This window comes from Rattus norvegicus, chromosome 12 (genome assembly GCF_036323735.1).
Source record: "Rattus norvegicus strain BN/NHsdMcwi chromosome 12, GRCr8, whole genome shotgun sequence".
Lineage (NCBI taxonomy): Eukaryota > Metazoa > Chordata > Mammalia > Rodentia > Muridae > Rattus > Rattus norvegicus.
In genome coordinates this window covers 25,824,239-25,840,259 of record NC_086030.1, presented here as the reverse complement: position 1 = coordinate 25,840,259, position 16,021 = coordinate 25,824,239, and the positions used below count along the sequence as shown (strand labels likewise).

General features: G+C 46.3%; 1 protein-coding gene across 27 annotated transcripts in view; it reads right to left on the bottom strand.

The window, feature by feature from the left end:
* Cux1 (cut-like homeobox 1) overlaps positions 1-16,021 on the bottom strand; it is a 334,105-nt gene that overhangs the window by 222,238 nt on the left and 95,846 nt on the right. For 24 of the 27 annotated variants that reach the window (XR_010056362.1, XM_063270998.1, XM_063270996.1 and 21 more), the window contains exon 2: positions 14,639-14,749. The exons of the other annotated variants lie outside the window; for them this stretch is intronic. Coding sequence is in view for 23 of the 24 variants with exons in the window: in XM_063270998.1 (XP_063127068.1) it covers positions 14,639-14,749 (111 nt within the window). In the remaining variant the exon portion in view is untranslated. The remainder of the gene's footprint in view (positions 1-14,638; positions 14,750-16,021) is intronic. 27 annotated transcript variants of the gene reach the window in all.

The following is a 16,021-nucleotide window of genomic DNA, read 5'->3' as shown; positions in this document are numbered from 1 at the left end:
CAAGATGGGACATGGAGACAGAGAAGAAACTCCAGGAGTGCTAGGACCAGCCTGTCATGCGCAGGGCTAAATAACAAAGACACCATCTAACATGGAGGTTGTCGTCAAAACTCTCTACTTGAACATGAATGTTCATACACATATCCATACACATGTACACACACATACAAATTCAGTAAAGTGTGAGGGCATATGCTTGTAATCCTGGCATTAGAATGGCAGGAAGATCAGGAGTTTAAGGATAGAGATTGGACTACATAGCAAGGATAAGGCCAGCCTAAGCTACATGCTGAGGCCCTGTATGCTAAAAAATAGAAAGTTAGTTCATTCAAGGTTCTAATGCAACCCTCAGAATTGCAAAACAAACCAAAACAATCCACAAAGAAAAAAATCAAATAAGCTATTTTTAAAATCATTAGAACATCAGTTACTTTTAGTCCCTAACTTTGGTGGTAAGAAGTCAGAGACAGACAGAGTCAGAAAAGACAGTCTGTATCTATCAACCTGACTTATAGGTAGGTCATAGGGACCAGGTTAAATTCTGAATGTGCCTGATACAGTTCCATTATTGGTTTGGTGTTTTTGTTTGGTTTCCTTGAGATGGAGTCTTACCTAGGCTAACCTGGAGTTCTCCATCCTCCTGCCTCAGTCTCCCAAGTGCAGTGATGGCAAGTGTGCAGCACTGAGCCAAGCTAGGACAACCTCGGGAACAATCGGAACAATCGCGTGCATGCATGTGTGCATCAGTGAAGAGGCCATGATTAGAGGAAGGCTTTTTACTCAAAAGCCTACGCGTGCACTGTGAATGGCTCCTGGGATCTCAAGGGCTGAGGCAGGCTGGATATGAAAACATCATTAACCAGTCAGGGAGTGGGGAACAGGAGGGAGGAACCCAAACAAAGCAAACTTCCTCACAAACCATAAATGGCTATTTAACGACCCTTAAGTTACTTTTAAAACATTTACACAAGAAAAGCAGGGATTTGCTGCTGCTGCTGTTGTTGTTGTTGTTGATTATTATGATGATGATTCAAAGCAGCAAAACTCTAAAGTTTTTCTAAGTTATGGTTAGAAGACTTAATGTTTGGGGTTTGTTTTTGTTTTCCAGTGTTGAAGATGGAACCTGGGGCAAGGCAGCCTCTACTGTGGAGCTGCCCTTCAGCCTTCACGGTGGGGGGGATTCTAGGTAGGTGCCTTACCACTAGACCACGCCCACTAGCTCCTCACTTGGGGGTGGGGTGTCTAAGGCAAATGCTCTGCTGAGCTATGTCCTCAGCCCATAATGGTTATTTTCCAATGCTTGGTTAAAAATTACAAAGTCTCAGCTGAAGTTGGATGGCACACGCCTCCAATTCCAGCACTCCGGAGGCAGAGGCAAAAGGACCAAGAATTCAAGGTCATTTTTGGATTCTTAGGATTTTCAGTTCAGACTGGGTTCTATAGGGTGGGAGGGAGGGAGGGAGGGAGGGAGGGAGGGAGGGAGGGAGGGAGAATGAAGATGCTCCACCATGCCTAACTACAGATTTAGGTTTTTTCGATGTTTATTATTAAGGGGTGGAGGGGGGAGGGGCAATGGCAAAGCAAAGTGTGAAGGTCCACTATGGGTTCTGGTGGTTGAATTTGATTCCTTAGACTTCTGAAGCAGATACTTTTACCTGCCCAACCGTCCTCCTGGCCAGTGATTGCTAGTGTTTTATTCAAAGTGAAGCACCTTAGTCCAATCTTAAGATCAGAATTATTTCTTTCACCAATTTTAATTTGAAAAGAAAGAAAACCATAAAGTCATAGAGAAGTTCATAACAGTTGAATGGGATAAGAACATGGCTTGATATTGTTTACCAAAGCAAAATGTAAACCCCCACCTCGAAATTACCACTATTTCTTAAATTCAAATTCAGGGCTAAGGAGATGGCTCATCTGGTAAAGACAGTTGACATCCAAGTCTGGTGCCCTGAATTCACTCTCCAGAATCCACAGTGAAAGGAGAGAAACAGCCTCAGAAAGCTGTCATGTGACCTCCACGTGCACACTGTGGCTCATACGCACACGAATAATAGTGTATTAAATTATATAAATACCCAGTTCATTATTAAAACAAAAAAAACTAAACTAAAATGTCCACTTAAGTATAAATACAAAGGCTCTGTGTTTTTTTCAGTGCCCCCAGAACCTCTAGAACAACGCCTGCCAACTAAAACACCTACTATGAATTTAGTAATGGGTTACGCAAACATAAATTACAAGGCCAGACATTTTAAAAGGGAAAAAAGGTGATTTATTGACGCGCTGGAGACACGGCAGGATAGAAGCACTATTTCAATTTTCCACACAGTCCTCAGTGCTGCAGATGTGCTAATGCAAAAAGAATTTCAGAGTGAAATGGCTCTCCGCTCCCTGGTCCTTCCATATCAACTCCTTTACTTAAAAAGGCCGCCTGGCATTCCCACACTTACGTTCAAGACAGTGAATACATGCTCAAGCTTTTATCTGGCTGTAAGTACAAATGGATTTGTTCAAACAAGGGGGGGGGAGGATAGAGGGAGAGGGAGATGGGTGGGGGGAGGGAGAGAGAAAGGGGAAAAGAGAGAGAAAGAGAGGGGAGAGGGAGGGAAAGAGAGATTAGTTTTCCAAATCTTTCAGCACAAAGAAAGGATGACTGCAGCGCAGGGCTCCCCAGCTGGAGAGATGGGGCCCACACTCTGGTCGCCCCGGCCTCCCCCGGCCTGTTTGAGCCTCCCCCTGAATCCTCACAAGCACTCACTGGTCCTTTCTTCCGCCTTCACGTAACTATGAGAAGCTGGATTTTCTTTCACAAAGCGAACACTTGATTCAGAAGCAAAGAGCAGGGGAGAGATGGCTCAATGGTAAAGGTGCCTGCTGCCAAGCCCCATCCCTGGGACCCTCATGACAGGAGAGAACTGACTCCTGACCTCCACACATACGCGATGCTGTGCAAGCATGTATGAACACACGCAGAGAATTTTAAAACATTAAAAAAGGGTGAAATGCTGTTTGTGGGATGTTTATATACAAATTAAATAAGCATATTCTTGTCTTCCACTTTAAACTCAAAGCAATGGAAGCCGACGCCGACGCCCCACTTCTCTGACTGGGTCATGGGAACTGAACAGGGCTGAGCACACCGTACACCGCAGAAATTATCATGTTTCATTGCTTGCCCAGTGGCTGATAGCTTCGCAAATGCCTGTCTTGTGAGACACAAAAACCTAGCTAACTGAGCTTCTCCCCAGGAGCTTGAAAATAACCTATAATGAAGTGTGTTTTCAAACACAAAAGGCATCTCTGTGCTGCTGCCCCATGCACACATACAGACAAGGCTGCACGGTTCCCAGATCTTTTGATTACATGAACACACCTGACCTCGGGGAAGCAGACTTTGCCCAGCCCCATATTTCACACAAACCAAACAGCCAATAGACAGTAATGGCTCTCAGCTACTGATGACCTGTACCAAAGATGAAGAGACACTCCATCTTCCTCAGGAAACTGTCAGTGGTAGAAGACTTGGAGCCGACCTTTCGCCCTGTCTTAATCACAGCCACCTATGATAACAGAGTGGTGTTTATTTTTATGCTCAGCTCCAGATGAAAATGATCAATCCTTCAATTCTGACTACTTTGTATCTGCACAATGAGCTGCATAAGTGAAGGCCCTGTAAGTTTTCATGAGTCCCCTGGGCCCGACATGGAATTAAATTCACCTAAGAATATGATCTGCAGTAACACTATCAAAACGCTGAGCACTTCATTGAGTCTGTCCAAATGTACAAATTAAATGAAATCCCAATAAAAATCCATTTAAATTTTCATTTAAAAAGTAGGAATTTTCAGAGCCAGGCACTGTGGTTAGACAGACCTGTCATTTAAACTACTTGAGAGCCTGAGGCAGGAGGATTGCAAGTTCAAAGTTGGCCTAGCTACAGAGCTAGCCTTCGCAACTTGGTGAGAAGTAGAGTGGCAGGGTGCTTACCTGGGATGCTGGTGTTCAGCCCCGAAGGTGGGGGAAGACAGAACTGAGGGCCAGAGGGGCTGGAGAATTAGCTCAGTGGCAGAGCACTCGGCTAGTATCCCGTCTCCAGCACAAAAAAGAAAATTAACAAGGCTTTACAGAATAAAGCTGGGAAGAAGACTGCAAGCTGTACGACAGAAGAATGAAGACAGACACAGTGCCCAGGCACTGAAGAATGTGGGGCATGGAGCTCCTGCGACCCATCCCACTCGCCAAAGACATGAACACATTGGGAGAATCCAAAGAGTGCATGGCTTGGACAGTCCTGAGGCATCGATGAGGAATATGGTGGCTGATAGAGGACAGAGAAGTCAGATCAACTCACTGGGGGCAGGTAGACTGGATGGCTGGTCACTAGTTATAGGAGAGACAAGCAGCTCTAATGGAAGAGGAGAAACTGAGGCCCTACTTGCTACCAATCACAGGAGACTGCCCAGGCCTGGGGCAGAAAGCAGAAGCCAGAATTATAGAAAGAGTCCAGAAGGTGCCCTGGTGACATGTACAGAGGAGAGTTCCAAAGTAAGATCCAGAACAGCTGGGGCTGTGTAGCTCAGCTGGTGGGGCCCTTGCCTAAAGGAAGCCCTTAGTTCCATGGCCTGAAGCACAGAAACCGGTGAGGCAGTGTATGCCTGGAATCCTAACACTCAGATATGGAGGAAGAAGGAGCAAGGTAGAATGGGAATCCCCACTCGCCCAAAAACAATTCAGTTCCACCTGACAGACAGTACAATAAGCAGGGGACATGCCTTGGCCTGGGAGATATCCTTAAGGCAAACTCTCAAGAAAGTTCAAACTGGAACCACCAGGGCCCCTACTCGTGGGTCAGGCATGGCAGCAAGTGGTCCAACAAGGAAAATGAGCAAAAGTATCAGCGGGGCAGACAGGAACGTGTGAACAGGCCACTCACAGCAGAAGGCAGTGTGCCAATCATGAGAAAGAAAGAAATACGAAGTACACGAGGTTCCTGTTCACAGTCATCTAGCGTGCATAGATCAATTAGTGGAGAAAACCGGTAAGGTACTGTTAGATAAAAAAGTTTTAGAGCAGAAATATCCATGCTCTGAACCGTAGGAACGCAAGGCTCCCGTAGTGTAACACAGAAGCTGGTGAGGGAAGGAGTAGCCCCACCAGCACCAAAGCTGGATCTCCTTGCAATAGCTGAGCTGTCAAGCCAGAGGCACTATCCAAGCATGCTCGCCAGTAGAGCCTCTTTACAGCATCCTGCATGCAGTCAGCACAAGATTATAGCAGGGTTCCAAAGAAACTGATGGACTAACCGATCAAACATGAAATGGGGAGCAAAGGATGTGCAGAATGTCCTAAGAAGCAGTTCCAACTCTTCCCTAAATGCCCAGGGAAGTTTATGCACTTGGAAGCAAGCAGCAGAGGGCGGTGGCGTGGGGCCAGGCAGCCTCGGCAGCAGGAGGAGTCTCTGGAGATCCATCCCACAAGGCAGCTGGCTCTGTGCACCCGGAAGGTGGCTGTGGGCTGCAAGACTGTGGAAACACTCCCCAGGGACCCACGCTGGCACAGACATACGAAGGCTTGCCTAGATGTGCAGCCTCCTGCCAGCTTTGCCAATTTGAGTAGGACACACAAAGCAAGTTAATGTCTTTTCTGGGTCTCGATTTTTCTCTGCCTGATTCAAACATTGTACCTATTGCAGAGACACACACTAAGAGTAGATGGAGATGGGCAAACTGGTGTACACCAGTAATCCCAGCACTGAGAGATGGAGCAGGTTAACAATTCAAGGTCATCCTTGGCTACATAGTGAGTTTGAGGACAGCCTGGGCTCCAGAAGACCTTGTCTTTAAAAAAAAAAAAAGTATTTGGAAAAGAGCAATATGAATAGATAGCCATTTTTATAAGCTGTCACTGTCATATCCCTCAGTTACCCAGACCAGAGAGTCAACTCTTTCTGGTGAACTCAGGTTTCTCATGTAAAAGGATCTGCAAAGATCTCTGGCGGAGGTAACATTGCAGATAAATCACCTGATCATTTAAAAGCTGTCAAATGAAAGGTGATGGGGCTTGATCAGATTGCAAACCAAGTCAGCAGCAGCAGCAGCACCAGAATGAAGCCTTGACTCCCATCTAAGGACTCCTTCAGGAACGCCAACTCGACTGTGGCTACTAACCCACCAGGATATGAGTTAAATTACTCTAGTCTGTCAATCAGGCCTGAACTGTTTCTTACAGGGTCCGTTTTTTATGCAACTTGGGTTTGAAAGTTAAGATCAAAAGCAAATATTGGTCGGTAGTAATCCATGGTGATCCAAACATATCCTATCACCTCGCACACTTATTTACAATCCTAGTTACTTGTAATGCTGAGGCAGGAGGATTGTAGGTTCAAAGCTAGCCTGAGCTATATTCTAAGACCTTGCCTCAGAATACAAATTTAAAAGACGAGATGTGCCTCAGAGGTAGAACACTCACTTAGACGTTTCCAGCAAGGGACTGGGGTGTGGCTCCTGAGTACAGTGCTTTCTTAGAATCCTCCAGTGAGGGACTGGGCTGAGACTTATTGGTGGAGCGTTTGCCTAGCATCCAGAAAGCCCTGTTTCATCTCTAAAATAAATAAGATAAAACAGAATCTACTCCTGAACTCAATGTCTTCTCTCAAAGCCATGCTCAGCACAAGCACTCAGCTTCCACGACTTTGCCATGCTATTCTGGAAGCAGTTCAACCTAGCATCTGGGACCATCAGTCCCATTTCTCCATGGGAATATGGAGGATCACGGAGGTCACCATTAAAACTCTAGCCCACGTAAATCTCTTTACAATCCTTTTCTTTTCACAGCTGTTAAATACTCAGATAATTTGTCCATGATACTTAAAATAGCTCTCTGGAAATGCCAGACACCCAGAGGAAGCGACACACAGCTCACGGGGAGTGGCTGTCGGTTCTAAAGGCTCTTCAGAGACCTAGGCCTCGTCTGTTGTTCCCATAGAGTGTATGGTACAGTGGGATCCTGGGTGGGCCTGCTGTCTTCAACCAGGCACAACAGAGACACTGGGAGATGAAACTCTTCATGGATCATGTAAGAATTCTTCCAATGCCAGCAGTCAGGAAGTAAAGTTCAGAAACAGTCCCTGATCTTCTAAAAGATGGGATCTGATGTCTTTCTGCTCAACACAATTAAGTCTTTACTTAAATGTGAAGGAGCCCACTGACAAATGGCCCACCCAAATGTACCAACAGTGACTTCAGTGTCTCTGGTGATATCTGTGTGTTTGTGTTTGGGGGTAGGGATGCTACAAAAGGAGGTGTACACTCTTGGATTTTAAAATAATCTCAGTTCCTCAAGTGTCCTCACCCACCCACCCATGAGCACACACTATGGTATAGTCCTGTGGTTTTTGTTTTGCTAGGCAGGTATTTTACCACTATGTAATATCCCCAAGTCCAGCGGATTCCTCAAACAGGCTCTCATCAAGTGCCCCAAGCTAGTTATGAAGTCCGAATTCTCTTGCCTCAACATCCCCAGTGTCTGGGATGACAGGTTGACTACAGAAAGGGCTCTTTCAGTGTGTCTATCACCTGAAGTTACTGTGTGTACCATTTGTTTAGTTGGCCATTATCTGCCTGTTCCTGCTGATAGCTGTAACCTTCTCTATACCTGCTGGTGCCTAGAAAGAACCCAGGGCTATTTTTAGGGGAGACAGGGGTCTAAACATACTTGTTGAACACTTAGAACATGCTAAATCACTCCCCTCTAGCAGCTGGATATCAGAGGTAGAGCACCCATAATCCAAACATGTGAAGCCTCAAATCCTCCAACATGCTCCAAACACTGTGGATGTGGAGATCTGTGGGTTTTAAATTAAGGATGTGCAGCTGATAAAGGGCTACAGAAATATTCCCAAATCTGAAAAATATCCCAAAACTGAACTATTCTCACCCCACACATATGGTGAGAGCTACTCATTAGATTATAGGAAAGAACATAAAATCTGAAACAGTGAGGAACCTTGTTCAGGATCAAAAGCCCCTAGACATCTGCAATGGTAGTCTGGGAAAAGACAAGACCCCTGGAAGCAGGCAGAGAATAGTTCTGCACAGGAAAGCCCCCAGCAACAGAGGTCACCATGGGTGTGGAGTAGTGCTCACCCATGCTTGTGAACAACCCAGTGGGCCCCTCTGTTCTTTCAGGACTGCTTTGTGCCCTCCCAGGCCTCCTGCAGACTCTTTCTAGAACGAGCTAGATAGAATACTGTAGCTTGAGCTGCACTTGGTCCTTGGGATAACTTTTCCCCTGGCGTCTCTTCAGAACTAAGAAAACTACTGCTTAAGTTTTTTTTTTTTTTTTGTACTGGTTAAACATGTTTAACTGGTAACAGTTAAAAGCTTCTATTTAATTTTTAAGCTTTGTCTAGTTAAAATCGTATTGTATTGCAACTTTATGGTGGGTGATTCTAGAATGATTAAACACGCAGGTTGATTACTCAGGCTTTATGATTCTGCCAGATACTAGAGTGACCTCTTAGCAATGAAGCAAAACTGTGCTTCATTTCTCTTCAACGTCTGAGGAGAAAACAATGAACTAAAAAGTTGCTTGTAGACTTCCCACAGCCCCACAAAGAGAAGAATTTATCGATGATGATGATGACGATGATGACAACAACAACGACGACGACGACAATGATGACGACAATGATAGGCTACTCTGGGTCACTTGGTGAAACCCTGCCTCAAAATAAGCAGGCCTCAGAGACGTTGGTAAAGTGCTTACTATATCTGCAGAAGACTAAAATTCGAATCCTAAGCACCTATGCAAAGGTCCGGGCACATCTGTAATCTCAGTGCTATCAGAATGCCAAGCACCCAAAATGGAGGAAGCTACAGACTCTCTAGAGTGGTACAGACAGGTCCTCAAATCCCCAGAGTGGGTTCTTGCTTGTGGCAGGGGTGCTCATGTCCCTAGAATGTGACTAGCTAAGAGCACCTCTAGGCATCAATGTCCTTGCTGAGAGGCCCATATCTGGCAAGACATTTCTGGCCTGGCTTCTCCCCTAAAAACCACAGTCAGTGACATCAGGGACCACTGTGGGTTTCCAACGCAGTTGGCTGAACATGTTCAATGTGGAACAGAAAAACCCAGTTGCCGTGCTTGCTCGACTGAGTCTGGAGGTTTGGACTTAGAGGAGGACTGACACAAAAGTGAAGTGGTGGTCCATGCCCTTAATCCCAGCAGAGGCAAGCAGCTCTGAGTTTGAGGCCAGCCTGGTCTACAAAGTGAGCTCTAGGACAGGTAGGGCTACACAGAGAAACCCCATGTAGTGGGAGTGAAACCTGACAGGCAAATTCTAGTCACACCAGCCTTCTAGGTCTGGCAATGGAATGAACACAAGACAAGTATTGAGCGGCCAATAGGCACACACATATAAGAATGTGTTTGTCCCACACACACACACACACACACACACCAACAGTATCACGGTCATATGTGGCCTTCCTGAACATAACCTGGTAATAGTAAGATCCCCCCCTACCTGAGCACCACGCCTCTCCCAGACACCCCCCCTTACAGGCCAAGGTGCCCCAAAAGGCTCCAGTCAGCTGGCTGCATAGGAACAAGATGTGCCCCACTGGAGTGGCTACTTTATTTTAAGTGACTCTCTTTTTCCAGGCTGAGTCACTTCTGCGTGGCTATAAAAGGCAGCAGAGCAGTGACTAAATGCACTTGGGTCCCAGCCACAGTTAAGTATTACTACCCTCTACTCGTTCCTTCTTATTTGTCTAATGCTGGGGTCTTACTTTCCTCCAGGCTGGCCTTAAACTCATAGCAACCCTCGGATCTCAGCCACCATGGTCCAGGGATTACAGACATGAGCCACAGTCCTGGTTTCATCTTTCCTCTGCCTCTTCCTCCTCCTGCTCTAACTCCTCACCTCTGCAGAAGGGTGAAAGGTAAAGATGTGAGGCTCATTGCTTCATCCATAACTTTGACAACACTTCCTTCCCATAGACAAAAAGCAGAGGTCTCTCTCCCACAGCCCATGTGCTAAAGCACAGAAGTCATCCACAAATCTAGCTTCCTTCTACCATGGTGCTAGAATTCCTTCCACATCCTAGACGACACTGTCCCAAATCTAGCATTTAAAATGTTGTGCCAGAATGCAGACACCTACCTGGTATGGAGCTATTTACCTGCAATGCTAGAACTCAGGAGGTGGAAGACGAAAAATCAGGAGTTCGAGGACGGCCTTGGTTACATATTTAGTTCAAGACCGACTGGACTACATAAGACCCTGTCAAAGCCTGAAAGGCAGACTAGGGATAGAACTTGGTTGGTAGAGTACTTGCCTGCCATGCACTCTCATCCCCGATCACCACTCCCAGCGCCTCACAAACCACCAGGTGCATGTAGTCCTGGCACTCAGGGAAATGAAGTACTTCATGTTTGAAGTAAGTTTGAAGCCAGCTTGGCTACATGAGAACTTTTGGAGGGAGGGAGGGAGGGAGGGAGGGAGGGAGGGAGGGAGGGAGGGAGGTGGGAATTAGTGACCATAAATCAGAGAAAAGAGCCCAGGCCTAAGGTGGTGTGGCACAGGGAAGTTAAGATTCTGACCCCTGGAAAATAAAAGCCAATTAGCAACTGCTATGCTATATTAGGCCCAGAGAATATTCCCTGTCACAAAACAGTGACCAAATCAGACACCAAAGCTCTGGGGCCGTGGTTTCTACACTGGACTCACCTGCCCTGGTGGAGACAGTAAAGATGGGTGAGTGGCCATCTCCTGCCCTAGCTGGGCCTCTAATAGTCAGGGCTGGGGCTGAACTCCTCTCCCAAATATGGGAGCCAGAGAGGGTCATATGTAAACAGCATCATGGAACTATAGCACAGTAGGCTTGGCATCCTTAGGAAGCATGCTCCAGTGAATAAGAAATACAAACCTAAAAATGGGAGTGGAAGTTGGCATGAGGGTAAGGACCTGAGTTTGAATCCCCAGAACTTGCATCAAGCTGGATATGGCCGCACACATCAGTAACCCTACAGTGATACTGGAGGCAGGTGCACAAGAATTCCTGGAAGCTTACAGGACAGCTACCATCTTGTAGGCAGCATAAAACTAAAGGCCTCTGCTGTCTCAAACAAGGTAGAAGATGAGAACTACCAACATTGAGGTTGTCCACACTCATGCTACGAGATCTCTGTGTGTGTGTGTGTGTGTGTGTGTGTGTGTGTGAGAGAGAGAGAGAGAGAGAGAGAGAGAGAGAGAGAGAGAGATTCTTCCTTTCTTTTTCATATTAAGATAGAGGAAAAAAAAAAACCAAAAAACAATTGGGTGAGAAAAGACAATTAAGGAGTGGCTTGCAGGGCAGCCCAGCTTTTTTCTTAGCTATCCAATCAAAAATGGCTGATGTAGTGCAAAGCTCATCTAAACACCAGAGTGCTCAAGCTCCTTCCAGAAGCACCAGGCACTGAAGACACTAATCTGGTCTTTGAAATCACATTCAACCAACAAAGACCTGAGTCACAAGACAATCAGTGCTATGGCTTCTCTGAGCATGTGTGAGGCCGTGGGATTTGGGTAAACCAAAACCAAACAGACAAACCATCCAACGGGTGGGGGGTGGGCAGAGACAGACAGACAGACAGGCAGGCAGGCAGGCAGGCAGGCAGGCAGACAGACAGACAGACAGACAGACAGACAGACAGACAACAGGCAGGCAGATTGAGAAAGACATGGCTCTAACAAAACTCATAAAAGCAGAAGTATTTATCTACATGGAAGGTCATTGAGCCATCTGTGGCTCGTACAGAGAATACTGTCACATGGGTATGTGCATGATGCAAGGACAGACTGTGCCAGTTATGGGGTCCCAGCACTCAGCTTGCCACATGGCCATGGCCACTGCCTGGTGGAAGAGATAAGGAACTCTGAAGAACGGGATTAGGATTCCCTCCCCAGGACCCAACGGTCTGACACACGGAAGGTGGTCCATATATAACTATCAGACAAAGCACCCAGGGGAGTATTTTAAACTGATAGCTATTAAATTGGGATTTTCTTTTTCTTTCTTCCTTCCTTCCTTCCTTCCTTCCTTCCTTCCTTGGGAAGGAGGGCCCCCTGAGCTAGCTTTATGAAGCAAAGATCCACTGCACCTAAAGCATTCTCCAGTGTTTTAAGCTAATACCAGATTGTTTTATTTTATATTACGAGAGGCTGAGCCCAGGACTTTGTGCATGCTAGGCAAGCATTTTATGGCCCCCAGCCCCTCACAAAGAGACTGTAGGCAAGCACTATACTGCTGAAGTATATGCCCACAGCCCTATTTTTACTTTCTATTTTAAGACAGGGTCTCACTAAGTTGTTTAGGCTGATCTTGAACTCACTCTTTATGCCAGGCTGGTCTGGAAATGAAGATCCTACTGCCTCAACTTTCTTCAATAGAAGGATGGCAAGTATGTGTCACAAGACTGGGCTTCCAAATTAATAGACACACCATGGGTAGCAGATACCAGGTATACAAGTAGCCTTTCACAAGCACACACAAACATGCCCCTATTGTACACATGTGTGTACATGTCCAGATGTACCCAGAAGCTCTGTAAGCAGTATCCTGATGTTACCATCTTTTAGGGGACAAATAATGATACTAGAACTTTAAATCAGTGTATTATTACTCAGAAATGCATGTAGTCATCAAGTCACCTAAAGCAAACAACAGGGAAAGCTAAGGCTTCAAGACAACCCCATCTGGGACTAGAGAAATGGCTCAGTGGCTGAGAGCACTGTTGCTCTTGCAGGGACTGGGGTTCAGCTCCTAGCACTCCCAATGGTTACACTTTCAGTTCCAAGGCATCCAGAGCTCTTTTCCGGCCTCCTTAGGCACTAGACACACATGTAGTACACAGATATACATGAAGGCAAAACTTTCATACATATGAAAATATTAAAGGTAGAAATCTATGAATAAAAATGTTTCTTTGAGATAATAACTGGTCTACTCAAAGAGCAGCTATTAATTCTATATGGAGGGTGAGGTATGGGGCTAAGATGGCTGGAGGACTTGCAATGCTTGAAGTCCTGGGTTCGATCCCCAGTATAAAGGAAATCAAACATGATACTGTATGCCTACAATTTCAGTACACTTGGGAGCTGGAGGCAAAAGGAGCAGAAATTCAACAATATTCTCGGCCACACTGCGAGGATTGGACTAGCCGGGGTTCCATGAGATCCTATCACCACACTATGTAGATAATTCATGTTTTTAAATCCATAGGAAATGAAGCTTTTTAAAGAAAGTTTGTACTTACAAAATAACTGCAATCTACTTCACATTAGCCATAATTTTATATTAAAATAATATAACTAACACTGCTAAATATTTATGAATTTATTGACCTGGTGACACAAAACTTTAATTTTAAAAGTTGAATGACTGGGTGGTTTAACTACTGGAAATGACCAGTGTCACCAAGATAACTAGATGCAACCTTAAACAAAGCTAGCTGGTGGTCTAGTCCCACTGCCAGACCCAAGCCTTCCACTCACCCAGGACTCCACACATATGGCGACAGCTCCTTCCTCTACGCTGTCAGACTGTTTCATGTGCCATCACAGATCCCCATCTTTCCCCTCTGAGCATCCTAGGACACTAACTGAATCCCTATCTCCACTCACATCTAAACTCTGACCTTAAAATCCTTTAAAGATGATAGATAGATAAGTTAGTTGTGGTGATGTATTCAGGAGGCTGACTGTGGGTCTGAGGGCTAGCCTAGGCTATACAGGGAGCACCTCTCTCAAAAAACAAAAGGAAACAACAGCTAGAAGGATTCAGGTGATGAGGGAGCGCTTCAGCCAGCAGAACTCTTGCCCAGATGCCATCCCTGGGATCACATAAACTTAGGGCAGTGGTGCACGCCTGTAATCCCTACACTTGGAAAGTGGAGGAAGGGCCAGGCTGCATAAGAAGGAGTAAGCTAGCTGAGCTCCAGCATTCATCTGTTTCCTCACTGCAGAATGGACCAGACAGCCAAGCGCCTGCTGCCATGCCTTCCCCACCACAGCGCTCCCTCACACTGTGAGCCTAAGCTACTTCTCTTAAGCTACTTGCCAGGTATGTTTGTCATGGAAATGAAAAGTCACTAATATGACTCCCAGCACACTCTTAAAAGAAAAGCCCAGACTCTAGAAAGAGTGTACTCCCACTACTCCTACCAACCTGTGTCAGGAAACACAGAGGTTCAACAAAGCCCGTAACAGTGGAAACAAGGTTTTAGCAGAAATATTGGTACCATGTATCTTTGAACTTAGTGGCCAACAATGGCCCCATAAGGGCTTCAGTTAACATCATCCTGAAGTATCAGAGGCTAGAACAGAGCGTGAGCCTGGTGCTGCTGTATCCAGCCTAGGCAATGTCTGCACTTGGTTTCAACAGACGTCTTAGTGATTCTAACTACCACTCCACACACCCATGGCTTGGGTGAGGCGCACACTTGGCCAGGGTGGTGGAGGCATCCAAACAAAGAAGCATGCATCTTGCCACAAAATTTCTCTGGAGAATTAGGAATTGTCTCAACAAATGCTCTAAATTTTCCCAGGGGTCCTAAGACCCCTTCTGAAGACTGTGACACAGTCCCGGCTCACCTCTGGAGTGTTCTTCTTGAATTCTCGGCTCTGCTCAATGAGCCGCTTTCTGGACTGTTCGCTCTCATCTTGCCTGTTTGCCAATACTGTTGCGGTGGCATCAAGTTCTCTCTGTGGGGAGATCCAGAAAGGAAAAGCAAGATTACAATGCGCAGTTTCCATCAGGAGAGATGACGTGTGTATTGGGCCTACACAAAGAGAAGAGTCCCTGGGAAACTCAGGGGCAGGAAGTAAGGCTCTCAAGGACAATGTAAGCGCCATAAGACTAATACAACTCCCCGGCACCCGTCCACAGACACTAGATGGAGAAAATCAAACTTGCTCGCATGCTGTACAGTGCCCTGTGGCAACAAACACAGTAACTGTCTCCCTGCTAAACCACAGTTGGGCCAATGCCCCTACATCTCTCTAGGCCACTCACCTGAGTTGTGGTCCACGTGCCTAGCACGGTGTTTCCCCCAGTGGAACTGTACATGGCTGGCCTACTAGAGTATGAAACTGAGACTTGAGGGAACAACAGACGGTCTGTTTCCACTCAACAAATATTTCTTGAAGACTTACACTAGGCCAGGCATCCCAATTGTAACCATTAACCTATTAGCAAGGGGGACCTTTAAAAAGCAAATCCCAAGAATAATTGTTTCTATAATCCTGTAAGCTTTTCAGAGGCAAGTTTCCCCAAACATTCCACGTGCCCTGGAGTCTGAGAACCCCCAGGGTAGGTTCCCAAAAGACTGGCCAGGTCTGAGGGCTCTGTTCTGAAGGGCAATCAGTCCCCCAGAGTGTCAGAGAACCTGTGCCCCAGCCCTGAAGACTCCGGGAGAATCTGCCATGAGGAGCTGCCTGGAGCAGCCCACAGCAGATGGGCCCAGGATGGAGCTCCAGGCTCACAGCAGGTACACAGGCCATGTGGCTAACCACCGAATAGCCTGCTGTCAAGTAAATTCAGTTACTGAACACACAGAGCAGAATATTTTGTGTGGCATTACTGACTCCGCCATCCACAGCAGGTTCCATCATCCTGTTTCTGAGAGAACTAAAAAGCCAAGAAAGCCCCCAGAGCCTACCTATCTCCTAAGACGATTTATGATTTTCCCCTGAGAGCCAGGGTCTCATGGACCCCAGGCTGGCCTTAGACTCAATATAGAGCTGAAGAGGACCTTGAATTCCCAATCTGACTCTACCTTCTTCCCAACTGTTAGGGTCATAGGCCGGTATTAAACAGTGCTAGGGACAAAACCCAGGACTTCATGCTTACTGGGCAAGCATTCTTGCAACAAAGCCACATCCCGAATCCCCAGAAAATCTGTAAGTCTTAAAAGGAGATGTGCAATGCATTTCCCCAGAGCTGGAGGCACTCACGTAACAGCACAGAGGGGCACA